Source organism: Rhincodon typus, chromosome 6 (genome assembly GCF_021869965.1).
Source record: "Rhincodon typus isolate 14 chromosome 6, sRhiTyp1.1, whole genome shotgun sequence".
Lineage (NCBI taxonomy): Eukaryota > Metazoa > Chordata > Chondrichthyes > Orectolobiformes > Rhincodontidae > Rhincodon > Rhincodon typus.
This window is the reverse complement of record NC_063337.1, coordinates 6,267,216-6,283,446: the sequence shown is the minus strand read 5'-3', so window position 1 is coordinate 6,283,446 and position 16,231 is coordinate 6,267,216. Positions and strand designations below refer to the sequence as shown.

The 16,231-nt window shown below is 42.0% G+C and overlaps 2 protein-coding genes across 4 annotated transcripts in view; one reads left to right on the top strand and one right to left on the bottom strand.

The window, feature by feature from the left end:
- LOC109914160 (alkaline ceramidase 3-like) overlaps positions 1 to 16,231 on the bottom strand; it is a 225,651-nt gene that overhangs the window by 146,725 nt on the left and 62,695 nt on the right. The gene's annotated exons all lie outside the window — the stretch shown is intronic.
- The window catches only part of LOC109919078 (alkaline ceramidase 3-like), a 65,070-nt gene that overhangs the window by 47,520 nt on the left and 1,319 nt on the right, over positions 1 to 16,231 (top strand). The window contains exon 6 of one of the 3 annotated variants that reach the window (XM_048598091.1): positions 9,257 to 9,436. The exons of 1 other annotated variant lie outside the window; for it this stretch is intronic. In XM_048598091.1, coding sequence (XP_048454048.1) covers positions 9,257 to 9,277 — 21 coding nt within the window. In that variant the 3' untranslated portion in view covers positions 9,278 to 9,436. Of the gene's footprint in view, positions 1 to 7,592; positions 7,632 to 9,256; positions 9,437 to 16,231 lie in introns of those variants that run through there. One more of the 3 variants, XM_048598090.1, reaches the window with a different exon arrangement.

Below are 16,231 nucleotides of genomic sequence, written 5' to 3'. Positions count from 1 at the left end.
GCTATTTCTGTGCCCAAGTTGCCAATCTATCTATATCCTGTTGTATACTTTCGCAATCGTTGGCACTATCAGCAACTCCACCAATCTTCGTGTCATCAGCAAACTTGCTTATCAGACCACCCACGTTTTCCTCCAGATCGTTTATATGTACTTCAAACAGCAAAGGACCTAAGACTGGCCGCTGTGGAACACCACCGGTTACCGGTCTCCATTCTGAAAAACATCCTCTCACCACTATTCTCTGACTTCTAGGACCAAGCCAGTTTTCTATCCATCTAGCCAGGCCACCCCGAATCCCTTGTGATTTTAGTTTTTGTACCAATCTGCCTTCTGGGACTTTATCAAATGCCTTACTAAAGTCCATATAAACTACATCCACAGCCCCACCTTCATCAATTATCCTCGTTACCTCTTCAAAAAATCCATCAGGTTGGTGAGACATGACCTTCCCCGGACAAAACCATGCTGCCTGTCACTAACTAGTCCATTTTCCTCCAAATGTGCATACACCTTGTCCCTCATTATCTTCTCCAAGAGCTTCCCTGCCACAGACGTCAAGCTCACCGGCTACAGTTTCCTGGATTATCCCTTCATCTTTTCTTAAACAAGGGAACAACATTCGCTAATTTCCAGTCCTCTGGAACTTCACCTGTGGTCAATGAGGATGTGAAAATATCTGCCAATGCCCCAGCTATTTCCTTCCTTGTCACTCTGAGTAACCTGGGAGGTAGATCCCATCTGATCTTGGGTACTTGTCTATCATAATGCAAGTTAGGAATCCCAAAACCACTTCTTTCAATATGTTGACATTCTCTAGAATATTCACACACTCATCCCTGACCTCCACATTAGTCATGTCCTTCTCCTTGGTGAAAACCAATACAAAGTACTCATTCAGGATCCCCCCAACTTCCTGTGGCTCCACAAAACCCTTGGGATTCTCCTTGACCCTGTTTGCTAAAGACATTTCATGGCCCCTTTTTGCTTTCCTAATTGCGCATTTAAGTTCCTTCCTAATTTCCTTGTACTCCTCCAGGGCTTCGTTAGTTTGTAGCTGCCTAGACTTGTCATATGCTTCCCTTTTTTCTCTGGACTAACCTCACAATTTCCCTTGTCATTCATGGTTCCTGAATCCTGCCATTCCTATCCTTCAGTTTTGCAGGTACATGCATTAGTCAATCGGTCACGCTTTAGTCAATTGGTCTTTAAAAGCCTCACACATGCTAGAGATAGATTTGCCCTCAAATAACTGCTTCCAATCCACATTCTCCAGTTCCTGTCTAATTTGGGTGTAATTGGCTCTTGCCCAATTAAGCACCCTCACCCGAGGGCGGCTTGTGTCCATTTCCATGACTACTCAAAATCTTATGGAGTTATGGTTACTAAGCCCAAAATGCTGTCCTACTGAAACATCAATCAGCTGTCCTGGCTCATTCCCTAGGACCAAGTGTAATATGGCCTCCTGTCTAGTTGGATTGGCAACATACTGCCTCAAAAAGCCCTCCTGGACACAACTAACAAATTGCTCTCCATCCAAGCCCCTGGCTCTAAGGGATTCCCAGTCAGTAAGAGGAAAGTTGAAGTCACCCACACAACTACTTTGCTCTTCACACTTTTCCAGTATCTGACTACATATCTGCTCCTCTATCTCCCATGGGCTGTTGGGAGGTCTTTAGAAAACTCCTAACATTGTGATTTCACCCTTCCTGTTCCTGAGCTCCACCCATAATGCCTCAATGCAAGATTGCTCCAATGTGTTCTCCCTCAACACAGCTCTGATGTGATCCCTAATCAGCAGTGCAACTTCCCCACCCCTTTTTGTTTCCCTTCCAAAACAGCAATATCCAGGAATGTTAAGCTGCCAGTCCTGTCCCTCCTTTAACCATATCTCCGTAATGGCAATAACATCATAATTCCATGTAGTCATCCATGCTCTTAGTTCATCTGACTTACCTAACCGAATTACCTTGTCTTCTCTCTCACTCCTTTCAAACTTGATAATGTTGTATACAACAAATTTTATTGAGGCTCCTTACTTTGCAGGGGTGTAACTAAAGCATTGATTGAGATTAAGTGCCCAGTACACCAGTAAGCATTTGCTAAATTTCCATGGAGATGGTGTTCGATATATAAAGGCATGTCTTATCTTTTGGAGTTCGGCAATTTATATAAAATTGGAATCCCTACCTTGTGGAAGCAGGCCATTCAGCCTGTCGAGTCCACACCGAAGAGCATCCCACCCTATCCCTGTAACTTTGCAGTATTTTTTCATTGACTTTTTTGTGCTTTCTATTGTCCAGTGCACCTAAATGAACAGGGAAAGAGCTTAGAGAAGTCAGTAACTATGTGACAAATAAACCCCAGAATAGTATTTCATGAGAGATCTGAGAAGCTATTGAATGAATGAATGAATACTGGTTTTGTGGTTTTACAATAGACTAATTGAGCAGATTGATGCTATATAAAAAATAAACTTGCCAAACTATTGCTAAGGGAACAAAATTTCTTTTTTCTATTCATTTGTGGGATGTGGGCATCACTGGCTGGCCAGCAGTTTTTTTTACCCATCTCTAGTTGCCCTTGAGAAGATGGTGGTGAGCTGCCTTCTCGAACCGCTGCAGTCCACCTGCTGTGGGTTGACCCACAATGCTATTAGGGAGGGAATTCCAGGATTTTGACCCAGCGACCGTGAAGGAGCGGCGATATATTTCCAAGTTAGGATGGTGAGTGGCTTCGAGGGGAACTTGGAGGTGATGGTGTTCCCAAAAGTCTGCTGCCCTTGTCCTTCTACATGGAAGTGTTCGTGGGTTTGGAAGGTGTTGACTAAGGATCTTTGGTGAATTCCTGCAGTGCATCTGTTGCGACTGAGTGTCGGTGTGGAGGGAGTGGATGCTTGTGGATGTAGTGCCAATCAAGCGGGCCGCTTTATCCTGGATGGTGCCAAGCTTCTTGATTGTTGTTGGGACTGCACTCATCCAGATAAGTGTGGAGTATTCTGTCACATTGCTGACTTGTGCCTTGTAGATGGTGGGCAGCCTTTAAGGAGTCAGGAGGTGAGTTACTTGCCATAGTATTCCTAGCTTCTGACCTGCTGTTGTAGCCACCATGTTTATGTGGTGAGTCCAGTTGAGTTTCTGGTCAATGATAACCCCCAGGATGTTGACAGTGGGGAATTCAGTGATGGTAGCACCATTGAATGTCAAGATGTGGTGGTTAGATTGTCTCTTGTTGATGATGGTCATAGCCCGCTATTTGTATGGCACGCATGTCACTTGCCACTTGCCACTTGTCAGCCCAAGCCTGGATATTGTCCAGATCTTGTTGCATTTGAACATGGACTACTTCAGTATCTGAGGAGTCGCAAATGGTGTTGAATGTTGTGCGATCATCAGCAAACGTCCCCACTTCTGACCTTTTGATGGAGGGAGGGTCATTGATGAAGCAGCTGAAGATGGTTGGACCTAGGACACTACACTGAGGAACTCCTGCAGAGATGTCTTGGAGCTGAGATGATTGACCTCCAACAACCATGACCATCTTCCTATATGTTAGGTATGACTCAAACCATGGGAGATTTTGCCCCATGATAGCCATTGATTTCAGCTTTGCTAGACTTCTTGATGTCACACTCAGTTAAATGCAGCCTTGATGTCAAGGGCTGTCACTCTCACCTCACCTCAGGAATTCAGCTCTTTTGTCCATGTTTGTAATGAGGTCAGGAGCCGAGTAGCCCTGCCGGAACCCAAACAGGGCGTCACTGAGCAAGTTATTGCTGAGCAGGTGCTGCTTGATAGCACTATTGATTACACCTTCCATCACTTTACTGATGATTGAGAGTAGACTGATGGAACGGTAATTGGCCGGGTTAGATTTATCCTACTTTCTGTGTACACGACATACTTGGGCAATTTTCCACATTGTCGGGTAGATACCAGTGTTGTACCTGTACTGGAACAGTTTGGCTAGGAGTACAGTAGGTTCTGGAGCAGAAGCCTTCAGCACTATTGCCAGAATATTGTCAGGGCCCATAGCCTTTGCAGTATCCTGTGTCTCCAACTGTTTCTTGATATCACATGGAGTGAATCGAATTGGCTGAAGACTGGTAGCTTGCTGCGAATGCTTCAGCCTTGTCTCTTGCACTGATGTGCTGGGCTCCTCCATCATTGAGGATGGGGATATTTGTGGAGCCGCCTCCTCCAGTGAGTTGTTTAATCGTCCACCACCATTCAAGACTGGATGTGGCAGGACTGCAGAGCTTAGATCTGATCCATTGGTTGTGGGATTGCTTAGGTCTGTCTATCACTTGCTGCTTTCGCTGTTTTGCGTGCAAGTAGTCCTGTTTGGTGGCTTCACCAAGTTGATACCTCATCTTTAGGTATGCCTGATGCTCCTGGCATGCCCTCCTGCACTCCACTGATCCAGGGTTGAGCCCCTGGCTTGATGGTAATGGTTGAGTGAGGGATATGCCAGGCCATGAGGTTGCAGATTGTGCTGGTGTACAATTCTGCTGCTGTTGATGGCCCACAGCGCCTCATGGATGCCCAGTCTTGAGTTTCTAGAACTGTGCGAAATCTGTCCCATTTAGCACGCTGATAGTATCACACAACACATTGACAATAACTTCCACCGTGAAGGTGGGACTTCGTCTTCGCAAGGACTGTGCGCTGGTCATTCTTACCGATACTGTCATTGACTGATGCAACTGCAGCTGGCAGATTTGGTAAGGATGAAGTAGCGTATGTGTTTCCCTCTTGTTGGTTCCCTCACCACCTGCTGCAGATCCAGTCTAGCAGCTATGTCCTTTAGGACCCAACCAGCTCAATCAGTAATACTGCTGCCAAGCCACACTTGGTGGTGGATCTTGAAATCCCCCACCCAGAGTACATTTTGTGCCCTTGCCATCGTCAGTGCTTCCTTCAAGTGTTGCTCAACATTGAGGACTACTGATTCATCAGCTGAGGGAGGGCGGTATGTAGTAATCAGCAGGAGGTTTCCTTGCCCATGTTTAACCTGAAGCTATGAGACTTAATGGGGTCCAGAGTCAATGTTGAGGACTCCCAGAGCAACACCCTCCCACTGTATACCACTGTGCCACCACCTTTGCTGGGTCTGTCCTCCTGGTGGGACAGGACATATCCAAGGATGGTGATGGTGGTGTCTGGGACACTATCTGTAAGGTATGATTCTGTGAGTATGACTATGTCAGGCTGTTGCTTAAATAGTCTTTGACACAGCTCTCCCAATTTTGGCACTAACCCCAGATGTTAGTGAGGAGGACTTTGCAGGGTTGACAGGACTGTTTCTGCCATTGTCTTTTACGGTGCCTACGTCGATGCCAGGTAATCTGTCCAGTTTCATTTCTTTGAGGCTTTGTAGCGATTTGTACAACTGAGTGGCTTGCTAGGCCATTTCAGAGGGCAATTGAGAGCCAGTCACATTGCTGATTTGAAAGGCAATGAAGTTCTGTTCAACTTGCATTAACCTTTGGTTAGAAGAAACCTAGAGTACTGTATACCGCTCTAGCTGCCTTTTTTTAAAAAAAGGAAATAGACACACTGGAGAGAATGCAAAAAAGAATTCAGTACCGCAAGATTATACATGTAAAGAAAGGATACCTATGATCATATAAATTACGAGCATTTGACACTGATGAGCCTGTTCTGCTATTCAATAAGATCTTGGTTGATCTGATTACATTCCTGGTGAATAAGCTGAGTCTGGTCTTTTGAAAGGAAAGAAAATTTTGAAAGGTTTTGATAAGAGTAGACACACAGCATGTGGTAAGCCTAGAGGCATCAATATAAGATAGTCACGAAGAAATGTAATACAGAATTCAGTCAAAACCTCTTGAGGCATGAGAAGGTAGACCTTGCTATGAAAGGAATGGTTCAGATGAATGGTATTGATGAAAAGAAGATAAGTAAGCTCATATGGGGAAAATAGTATAGGAGGTTATGCTGGGGTTAAACGAGGAAGGATAGGAGGAACTTGGTGAAAAATAAAGGCTTGCCTGGACTGCTTAGACAAAGTGGCCATTTTCTGTGCGGCCCAATCTTTCTAATCCTGTGTTTGTGTCATGACTGCTAAACTGCTATATTGTACTAATGTCCCCGTCTTAAGCTTTTCCAATAACACAGATAACATTTTGTAGAGCCGAATGAACACAGCAGGCCAATCAGCATCAGAGGAGCAGGAAAGCTGCCTTTCAGGTCTGGACCCTTCTTCAGAAAAGCAACAGGTTTTATTTTCCACAGGATAAACCAGCAGTAGCTTACAGAGGGTGTAAATATCCTAACTTTTTGAGGATTTGTGAACATTATGTTGGTTGTCCAAATGCCTGATTAACCGACAGAAGATGTTGGTTATTCTGCTAAATAAAGATTCAAATTCAAACTGAAGCTGCATTTGTTTGCAGATGTTCCTGACAGCCTTGGCTTAGTGGTTACACTCTCACATCTGACATGGAGCCAAACGTAAAGGGTACAAGTACGACTCCAAAGATAAGCGTTGAATCTAAGCTGGCTGTTGTGGCACAAGGGTGGTGTCCATGTGGGCCAGGAGACTGTGGGTCAGGCTCCATCTCCTCCAGAGATGTGTAATAATATCTCTGAATTAGAAATTTTTTTTGAATCTAGGCTGATACTTTAATAAGGTACTATGGGTTTTCTGCCAAATCATCTTTCAGATAAGACAAAATCTATTCTCTCTGGTTTCATGAAAGATAGTTCATCATGTGGGCCAAGCAACGCCTTTGATAAGTTTGTGGTGAACCGCCTCTTTGAACAGATTCAGTTCATGCAGTTTAGATACTTGTAGAATGAAGTTGTAGACTTGCTGGCTGAGCTGGTGTGTTTGATTACAGATGTTTCGTTACCCTGCTAGATAACATCGTCAGTCGCCTCCAGTGAAGCATTGGTGTTCTGTACTGCTTGTTATTTATATGCCTCGGTTTGCTGGGGTGGTTAGCATCACTTCCAGTTCTGTTTTTCAGTGGTTTGTGTATCAGGTCCAGTTCAATGTGTTGATGGCGTTCCGGTTGGAATACTAGGCCTCCAGGAATTCCCTGGCATGTCTCTGTTTGGCTTGTGCTATTATGGATACGTTGTCCCAGTCGAATTTGTGTCCTTCTTTGTCTGTGTGTATTGAAACCAGTGAGAACTGGTTGTGTCTCTTAGTGGCTGGTTGGTGTTCGTGTATCCTTGTCAGTTTTCTTCCAGTTTGGCCTATGTAATGTTTCTCTCAATCCTTGAATGGTATTTTGTATATTACCTCAGTTTTATTGGTTGTGGGTATGGGATCCTTTATGTTCATCAGTAGCTGTCACAGGGTGGTTGTTGGTTTGTGGGCTACCCTGATACCTAGGGTCTGAGTATTCTTGTGGTCATCTCTGATATGTCTCTGATGTACAGAAGGGTGACTGGTTGGTCTGTCATGGAAGCAACAGTGGATTGTGCTTTTTGGGTATCTATTCCTTTTTAAAAATCTCCGTATAAGCGCTCTTGTTCTGCTTTGCGCATTTCCAGGTTGCTGCGGTGTTGTGGCTCGTTTGAATAATGTCCTGATGCAGCTCTGTTTATGGCATTCCCAACCAGAACTCCCATCAACAAACACGTTGAACTGGATCCGATATCCAAACCACTGAAAAAAAGAACTGGACGTTGATGCTAACCACCCCAGCAAACCAAGATATACAAATACCAAGCGGGACAGAACACCAACACTTCACCAGAGGCACACTGACAATGTTACCTAGCAGGGTGACGAAATGTCTGCAACCAAACATACCGGCTCGGCGAGCAAGTTTAACCTCATCCAAAACTTTAGCTACAAATCTTCTCAAAAACTTTATACTTGTAGAATGTTAGGTAGAGAGTTTCAGGATAAGCCTACACGTTGGCCAAGTCTTGTAGCATGCAGACATGGAATACTTCAGTGTTGTGAATTTGCGAGTGGAACTGAACACTTGAAATCACAACTGAACATCCCTGGAGGCAGTGAAAGTTCAAGATGATGGATGGGGTGAAGCTGTGAGACTATCTGGGAACAAATTCTCTCAGTCAACTGTATATATTGCACCCCATCTCCTATGAGACAGGAAATGTTGAGGGATAGTGATAGAGGGATTTTAAAGCATTTCCTTTTGGTTGAATGCATTACTATATTCCATAAGGCTTTTGGAGCAGCACAAATCCATCTTTCCATAATGAAAAGAAGAAAATGCTGTAAATACTCCAGTGACGCAGGTAGTCGAGGAGATGATGGCCTAGTGGTATTATCGCTGGACTGTTAATCCAGAGACCCAGATAACGTTCTGGGGACCCGGGTGCAAATCCCGCCATGGCAGATGGTGGAATTTGAATTCAATAAATATCTGGAATTAAGAATCTAATGACTGTGAATCCGTTGTCAATTGTTGGAAAAACCCAACTGGTTCAACTATTGTCCTTCAGGGAAGGAAACTGCCATCTTTACCTGGTCTGGCCTACATGTGCCTCCAGACCCACAGTAATATGGTTGACTCTTAACTGCCCTCTGGGCAATTAGGGATGGGCAATAAATGCTGCCTATCCAGTGACACCCTCATCCCATGAATGAATAAAGAATCTGCAGAGAGAAATGAAGTTATAGTTTCAGGAATGTGATCTTTTCATCAGAACCAATGTTCCCAACGATTTGCATATCATGACAAATAGTGGCATTTTGTCTAAAAAATACTGCCTTGGTTTTGATTTCTGTTGTGGAATACAAGGGAAAATGTGTTAATAAAGTTATCTTCTCCGATAACCAGTAACGTCCTAGTTTAACTTGATGTATTGGTGCAACAGTTGTTTGATTGATGTGCCAAATAGGTGCCTCGGAGGAATCCAGCCCCTGAAGCTTGAAACAAAATCTGCTCTTTGAGTTGTTTGAACATGCATTTTCTAAAAGTTTTTCAGTTCAAGAACAGTTGTTTAAACTCTGCTCGACTCTGGAAATTGTTTCCAAAGAATTTATCAGCTTGGCCTTTGCAAGCCAAATCTTCTATCTGCAACATTCAAATAAACATACCATCTTTCAAATCTTCTGTCTGAATCTTGTGCAGAATATTGACTGCTCAAACGGTTCCATAATAGATGAGGTGATAATGTACTAGAATTTAGCTAAGCTTAAAAACTATTAAACTGTTGATTTTACTTTATGTTGTGAATGTACTTTTGTAGCTGTAACAAGTTACCTTTCTGCTTATTATTTGAATGGCTAGCTATTTATTTGGCAGCTAACATTTATTGGAGTGTAACTTCGCCATCTTTCAAAGACCAAAAGAATCCTCTTTAAGTACAGGATTGCAGCACTGACTTGAGTTTTCCCTTTCCCCAGCGTTCTTTCAAAATTTGTCATAAGAATGTAGGGACTGAGAAATCACCTGTGGGAACTATCAGAAGAATACATGGAAAAACATCTGGAATAAAAGAACTCTGAAACTTGTATATCTTGCATTGCTGTTCTGATTTTATGGATTATCCTGTGTGTGGTGGCTTTACTGTGTGCTCTCTGCAAACCTCAGAAGACGGGATACGATGGATAGGGTATCCTTCGTAATCCAGTACTTCCTGGGAGCAGAGAAACTATGCCATGTTCTTTTGCAACCTTCAACACATTATCAATGATGATGAGCACGTCCCCAAGATATTCACACCTCCACTTCTCGCCTTCAAACAACCGCCAAACCTTAAACAGACCATTGTTTGCAGCAAACTCCCCAGCCTTAAGGACAACATCGACCACAGCGCTGTACAACCCTGCCATGGCAGACTCTGCAAGACATGTCAGATCTTTGACATGGACACTACCCTCACACGTGGGAACACCACCCACTATGTGCACAGCAGATACTTATGTGACTCGCCCAGCGTTGTCTATCTCAATGCTGCAGGCAAGGATGCCCCAAGGCATGGTATATTGGTGAAACAACGCAGATACTGCAACAAAAGATGAATAGACACCATGCAACAATCGCCAAATAGGAATGCCCCCTCCCAGTGGGTGAACACTTCAGCAGTCAAGGACATTCAGCCTCTGATCTTCAGGTAAATGTCTTCCAAGGCGGACTTCGGGATACACAACCATGCAGAGTCGCTGAGCAGAGGCTGATAGCCACTCACAAACGCACACACATTCTCTCTCTCCACATATGCTGTCTCTCGCTCTCGCTGTCTCTTCCTCCCCCTCCTGCCTTCCCCCGCCATGCACACACCAACATGTAAATTTACAAGTTGAATTTGTATTTGCAGATACATTCTATTTTGTTCAAAAAGAACACAATTAATAGACAGTCAGTCGATGTGGCATTTTATAAATTACTACTTTAGAAATAAAACCAGTCTGACTCCACACCAGAACTCAAACAGATTCTAAACAAGGCCTGACACCTAACATGCATTGTCTGACCTAAAATTTCACCTCTTCTTTATGCTGATAAAACCTTTTAGTTCTCTCAGGGCAGTGATTTGAAAGAAATTCAGGGATTTACATAAACATATTAATCAATTCAAATCTTCTAATTGATTAAAGATTTAACCGCATCTTAGGTTTGTTTTAATGCAACCTTATCAGTTGTGTGGCCCTTTGATCTTTTACTTAAATTCTGTGTCCTGTGTGCTTCTTTCTCACTTCACATGACGAAGGGGCTGCACTCCGAAAGCTTGAGTTTTTAAATAAACCTGTCAGACTATAACTTGATGTCGTGTGATTTCTGATGTTTTCCACCCCAGTCCAACACCGGCACCTCCAGGCCTACAAAATTCAAAACAGCAAACGAGAAATAAACTTGGATTTTTAAGGCTCAGTTACACAGGGCTTGTGGCTGCAGCTTAGTGGTGCCCATTCTATTGGAAAAGTGAATCTTGTGAGAGTTAATTCTAGTTAACTATAAATAGCAAGGCTTTGATTTCTGCATTATAAAAGGTTCTTTACAATGTTCAATAAATTCATTTAGCTTGTTTTACACCTTGATGAGAATATTCGCCTGTTGATGCTGAAAGCATTATTTGTAGTTTATCAAGCTTGGAGACAAAGAATTTAAACATGGAAATACATAAGCAAGTTTGTTTATGAAGAAACTCCTTTTGGCAGAGAGAGGGGAAAAATAACTAAGGATGCATAACAAAAGGCTGGGGAACTCTCTTTGTCTCTTAAGGGAAAAAAAATCACCTGGTGACTATTTATTAAAACAAAACACATCAGAACTTTGAGACCTCAAAGGATAACTGTGACAATTGCTGCTGCTAGTTGAAGACACAAACTATAAAACTATGATCTCAAGTAAAAACCTCACGCCTCAAGGACGCCAAAGAAACAATATTCTTTATTTTCCTTTTCATGCTAGCTCCTTATCAATTTTGTATATGTGTATAAAGACCATGTGATATCACAGATGCCCAATATTTAATGTTACATTTTTATTATTTTGCTTGGAATGAGCTGATAATAAACTTGCTCTTTCTTTAATTCTAGAAACCCTTTTAATTGGCTCCTCACATCTACAATAAAAATCAGTTAACAACATTTTAACTGGAAACAGTCAAAGCCTTGTACATAAAACAAATTAAGCCTTTGTTGCGGCCAGCTGGAGAGGTTGAAAAGAGTAGGACTGATTCACCTCTCCTCATCATTTGTAATATTCTTGCTCCTGGCATTTATGGTGGTAGAGGCACTGTTGAAGTAGTCTTGGGTTAACTGCTATGTTACATTCTTGTTTGCATCAAGTGGCAGTAGCAGTCCCTTGATGAAAGGAATGGATTTTGATATTAGTGGCAAGGTGGTCAATAAAATAAATTGCTTTATTCTTGACAGTTATTGCAATAGCACCCATTCTGAGTGAACCATCATAGATAATCAACAGGAGAACCTATTGTTTTCAGTTATGTAGTCTCAAACCCTGAGAGTAGTGTTACAGGTCTCTGACCACCCCTTTCTTTGGAGTGATGTGAGAGACTTGAATTTTAACACCTATTGCCCTCTGTTTGCTTAGGCTCCTTGAAATCAAATCTTGCTAAATGGTTTATGCATGTCTAAGGCTCATGTCATTTCTTTGGGACTCATTTCTTCCATCTGTGATTGGATTAAGGGTAGGATTAAGTCTGCAGCTACCTAGCTGTTGTGGAACACGAACTGAGAAGATCTGTAGTCAGGTTATCGGTGAGTAGGCATTGTTAAGTGACAAAGTTAATGCCTCTTTCCAGCACTTTGTTGATGATAGGGAGGAAGATAGTGTGGTAATCCGTTGTTAAATTGATATGGGACACCTTGTCATTTATGCAAATGAGTTGGATGCAAATATAGGAGGAATGGTGAATAAGTTTGCAGATGACACCAAACATGGTGGTGTATGGACAGTGAAGAAGGTTATCTAAAATTACAAAGGGACCTTGATCAGATGGGCTGATGAGTGGCATATCGAATGTAATTTAGATAAATGTGAGGTGTGGCATTTTGGTAAGTCAAATCAGGGCAGGGGTTATGCATTTAATGAAAAGGTTCTCGGAAGTGTTGCCAAACAAAGAGACCTTGGAGTGCAGATTCATAGTTTCATGAAGGTGGAGTCACAGGTAGACAGAGTAGTGAAGAAGGCGTTTGGTACACTTCCCTTTATTGGTCAGTGCATTGAGTCTGGAAATTGGGAGGTCATGTTGCAGCTGTACAAGACATTGGTTATGCCATTTTTTGGAGTACTGCATGCAGTTCTGGCCTCCATACCAAAGGAAAGATGTTGATAAACTTGAAAGGGTGCAAAAACAATTTACAAGGACGTTGCCGGGTTTGGAGGGTTTGAGCTGTCGGGGGAGGCTGAATAGGCTGGGGCTATTTTCCCTGGAGTGTCAGAGGCTGAGGGGTGACCATATAGAGGTTTATAAAATCATGAAGGGTGGGGATCGAGTGAATAGCCAAGGTCTTTTTCCTAGGGTAGGGAAGTCCAAAACTAGAGGGCATAGATTTAAGGTGAGAGGGCAATGGGATGAAAGGGACCTAAAGAGCAACTTTTTCATGCAGAGGGTGGGGCATGTATGGAATGAGCTGCTAGAGGAAGTGGTGGAGGCTTGGTACAATTACAACATATATTTTGATATCTGGACGGGTACTTGGAATATGAAGGGTTCAGGCGGATATTGACCAAATGCTAGCAACTGGGACTAGATTAATTTGGGATATCTGATCGGCATGGACGAGTTGGACAGAAGGGTTTATTTCTGTGCTGTACAACTGGATGACTCTATGACCTGGGCACTCCTCCAAATTGTTGGGTAGATGTTAACGTCATTGTGGTACTGGAATAATTTGGCTAGGGAAATAATTAGTTGTGATGCACAGGTCTTCAAGATACATATACTCATACATTTCATGCCAGAGTTGGGATATTGTCAGGACAATAATGCATGCAGTTACAGAAATAAATAATATTACATGACTGGAAGTTACTATGTTTGAGAGTGTAGACTTCGGGTGGATGTGGAATGCTGTCATCCGTTTTGAAGAACCAGTCTTCTCTCCAATTACTAAAAGTAATTGAATAAATGCGGGTGCTGGAGAAGCTCAGGTGTGTGGAGAAAGAAATTAGAGTTAACGTTTTAAGTTCAGAACTGCTAAAAACAATTAATATTTTGTAATTCTCAGTGACTAGGGCTTGAGCCAGGGGATAACCAGAGGATCAAGCAACCATAGTATGCACGATAGACCCCACTGGAGATGCGGTAACTGAAATCTGAACAGTGATTACTTTGTTGAATTCACAAATTCTATTTGCAAACAACTGGCGCATATGTCAAGTTAGTGAAATGAATAAATACATTGCTGGGACGGGGAGGTTTGGTGGAAGGGGTGGTGTTGTGAGAAACTGAATATTTTCTTTTAAGAATTTTAAATGTCTAGTTGAAAATCTTTGAAATGAAGGTAAATGTTCTGTAGTGCAACATTTACACATACTGTATAAGCCACTGCAGCAGTGAGATCCTAAGAAACAGCAGTGAGATGAATGACCAGTTTGTTAGTTTTTTTTAATGTGGTTGAAAGACATCATTGACTGTTGCACTGAGGAAACTTCTCACTTCTCTGAATGTGCAGTGAAATTTTCTTTCATGGCCAAGAGAACATGCGTACAGGACACTGGTATAATGTGTTGCTGTACACAGAATTATTCTAACTATACAAGGCAGCCCCAGTTCTAAATTGGAGCGTGGATCCAGCTTAGGTTATAAAGTTATGATCTATGTGACCAAAGCACAGCAAATGTTGAAAGTCAGAGAGAAAAACAGCTGACCATTTCAGGTCTTTACATAAGCCATCAAACCTGCTGAAGGTTTCCAGCATTTTTAGTTTTCATTATTCATTTGCTATCAGTCTGGGTGTTGTGGTGTGTCTATAATGTGTTTCTGTGCTGAAGCGGTGTAAATACATTTTCTTTTTAATTGCACAGTTTGGTTCCCCCACTTGGTGAATTTGTTTGCTTTGTACATCTTGGCCTCTTTTTGAAACCAATACTTTTGTAGTCCCCTCTCTCGTTCTTTGTTTGAATGTTCACAATGGAAAGTGTAAAGTTTCTGTTGTTTAATGCCTAATAATTGTCACTCAGTGCACGTTAAAGACATCTTTTATTACTTGTTTGAAAACCGCTAATTAAATGGAGGTTTTGTCCTCTCGCATGCGATATACCATTTGATCACATGCACACATTTTTTAAATACCACGCACTTTGAAGAAATTGGTAAGTCTGCCGTCCTGGAACTTACACTTGTTTTTTAATCAAAATAACTGATTTTAGTCTGATAAGCGTTTGACCAAGAATTGTAATTTTGTTTGGTTGGGAGTCCAAGAAAAAACAGTGGAAGATGAGGTGGTATTCTGCCTGCTTGCAGTGAGCCTCAATCGAGCACTGCAGCAGGCCTGAGTTCTGAAGAAAGTTCACCGGCCCAACTTTAACTCTGCTTTCTTTGCACAGATGCTGCCAGACCTGCTGAGTTTCTCCAGCAATTTCTGTTGTCATTTGTCACATGTTTAAGATCATTTGTAAAGAGTCAGAAGAGTAATGAAAATTCTTTTATGCAGTTTAGATGATCTGGAATGCATTTCCGGGTAAGATAGTGAAAGCAGATTCAATAATAACTAATAAAGCAAAATATACTTAAAGAAGCAAAATTTTAGGGCTATGGAGAAAAAAGCAGGGAAGTGGTATCACTTAGATAGCTGTTTCAGAGTGTCAACGCAGGTGGCTGATTGGTCTTTCTTTCGCTGCAGAATTTTTATTTTATGTGATGGTATAATTAACGCACTGAATGTGTTGGGTATTTTTTTTTTTTTACTGATTAATCATTAAGCTTTAGAATCACATTTACTGCACTCCACCATAGGACCCTGTAACTTCTTTGTTGGTTCAGTAAACCAGTGCAGCTGTAGTGTTTTAGGCAATGGGAGATTCAAATGTGTCTGTTTCCTGTCAGAGACATTGTGATGCTGTATTATTTCCAGTATTGTTTTGAGCCAATATTCTAGAACGTAGTTAATCTGCAATTTAAGCCTGTTCAATTGCATACGCACTTTGTATATCAGATGGAACTTTTATTCTTGGACTTCAGTATTAAATATCATTTAAGCTGTTTGTGCAGTGCATGTTAAATATTTTGGAGGATTAGCTATGCACTTAGCCTTCTATGTAGAGGGTGACTAAGGCCCACAGATATTGTCTATTGGTAATAAACAAATATGACTGAAAGCTCTTAGTTGATTAAACATTTTTTCTTTGGCTGTTTTTTTTTGTTCCCCTTTTCTAAGTGGGATCATTGGTAATTTCATGCGATGCATTCAGAGATCGCTAACATCCCCTTCGTACATGGGAGTTGATAGTTCTTTGTTTTTTGTTCTCTTTCCTCTTCCATCTGTAGAAACTTGTTGACTTCCTTTGATCCCTCTACAAACTGGAGTATCTCAGCATGCAACAGAAATATGCAGGCTAAAGTGCAGTCTCTCATTTGCAGATGTTCTTGCACCTGGATGCAGTTAGAACATATAGAACATAGAACATTACAGCGCAGTACAGGCCCTTCGGCCCTCGATGTTGCGCCGACCTGTGAAACCTATCTGAAGCCCATCTAACCTAAACTATTCCATTATCATCCATATGTTTATCCAATGACCATTTAAATGCCCTTAAAGTGGGCGAGTCTACTATTTTTGCAGGCAGGGCATTCCACGCCCTTACTAC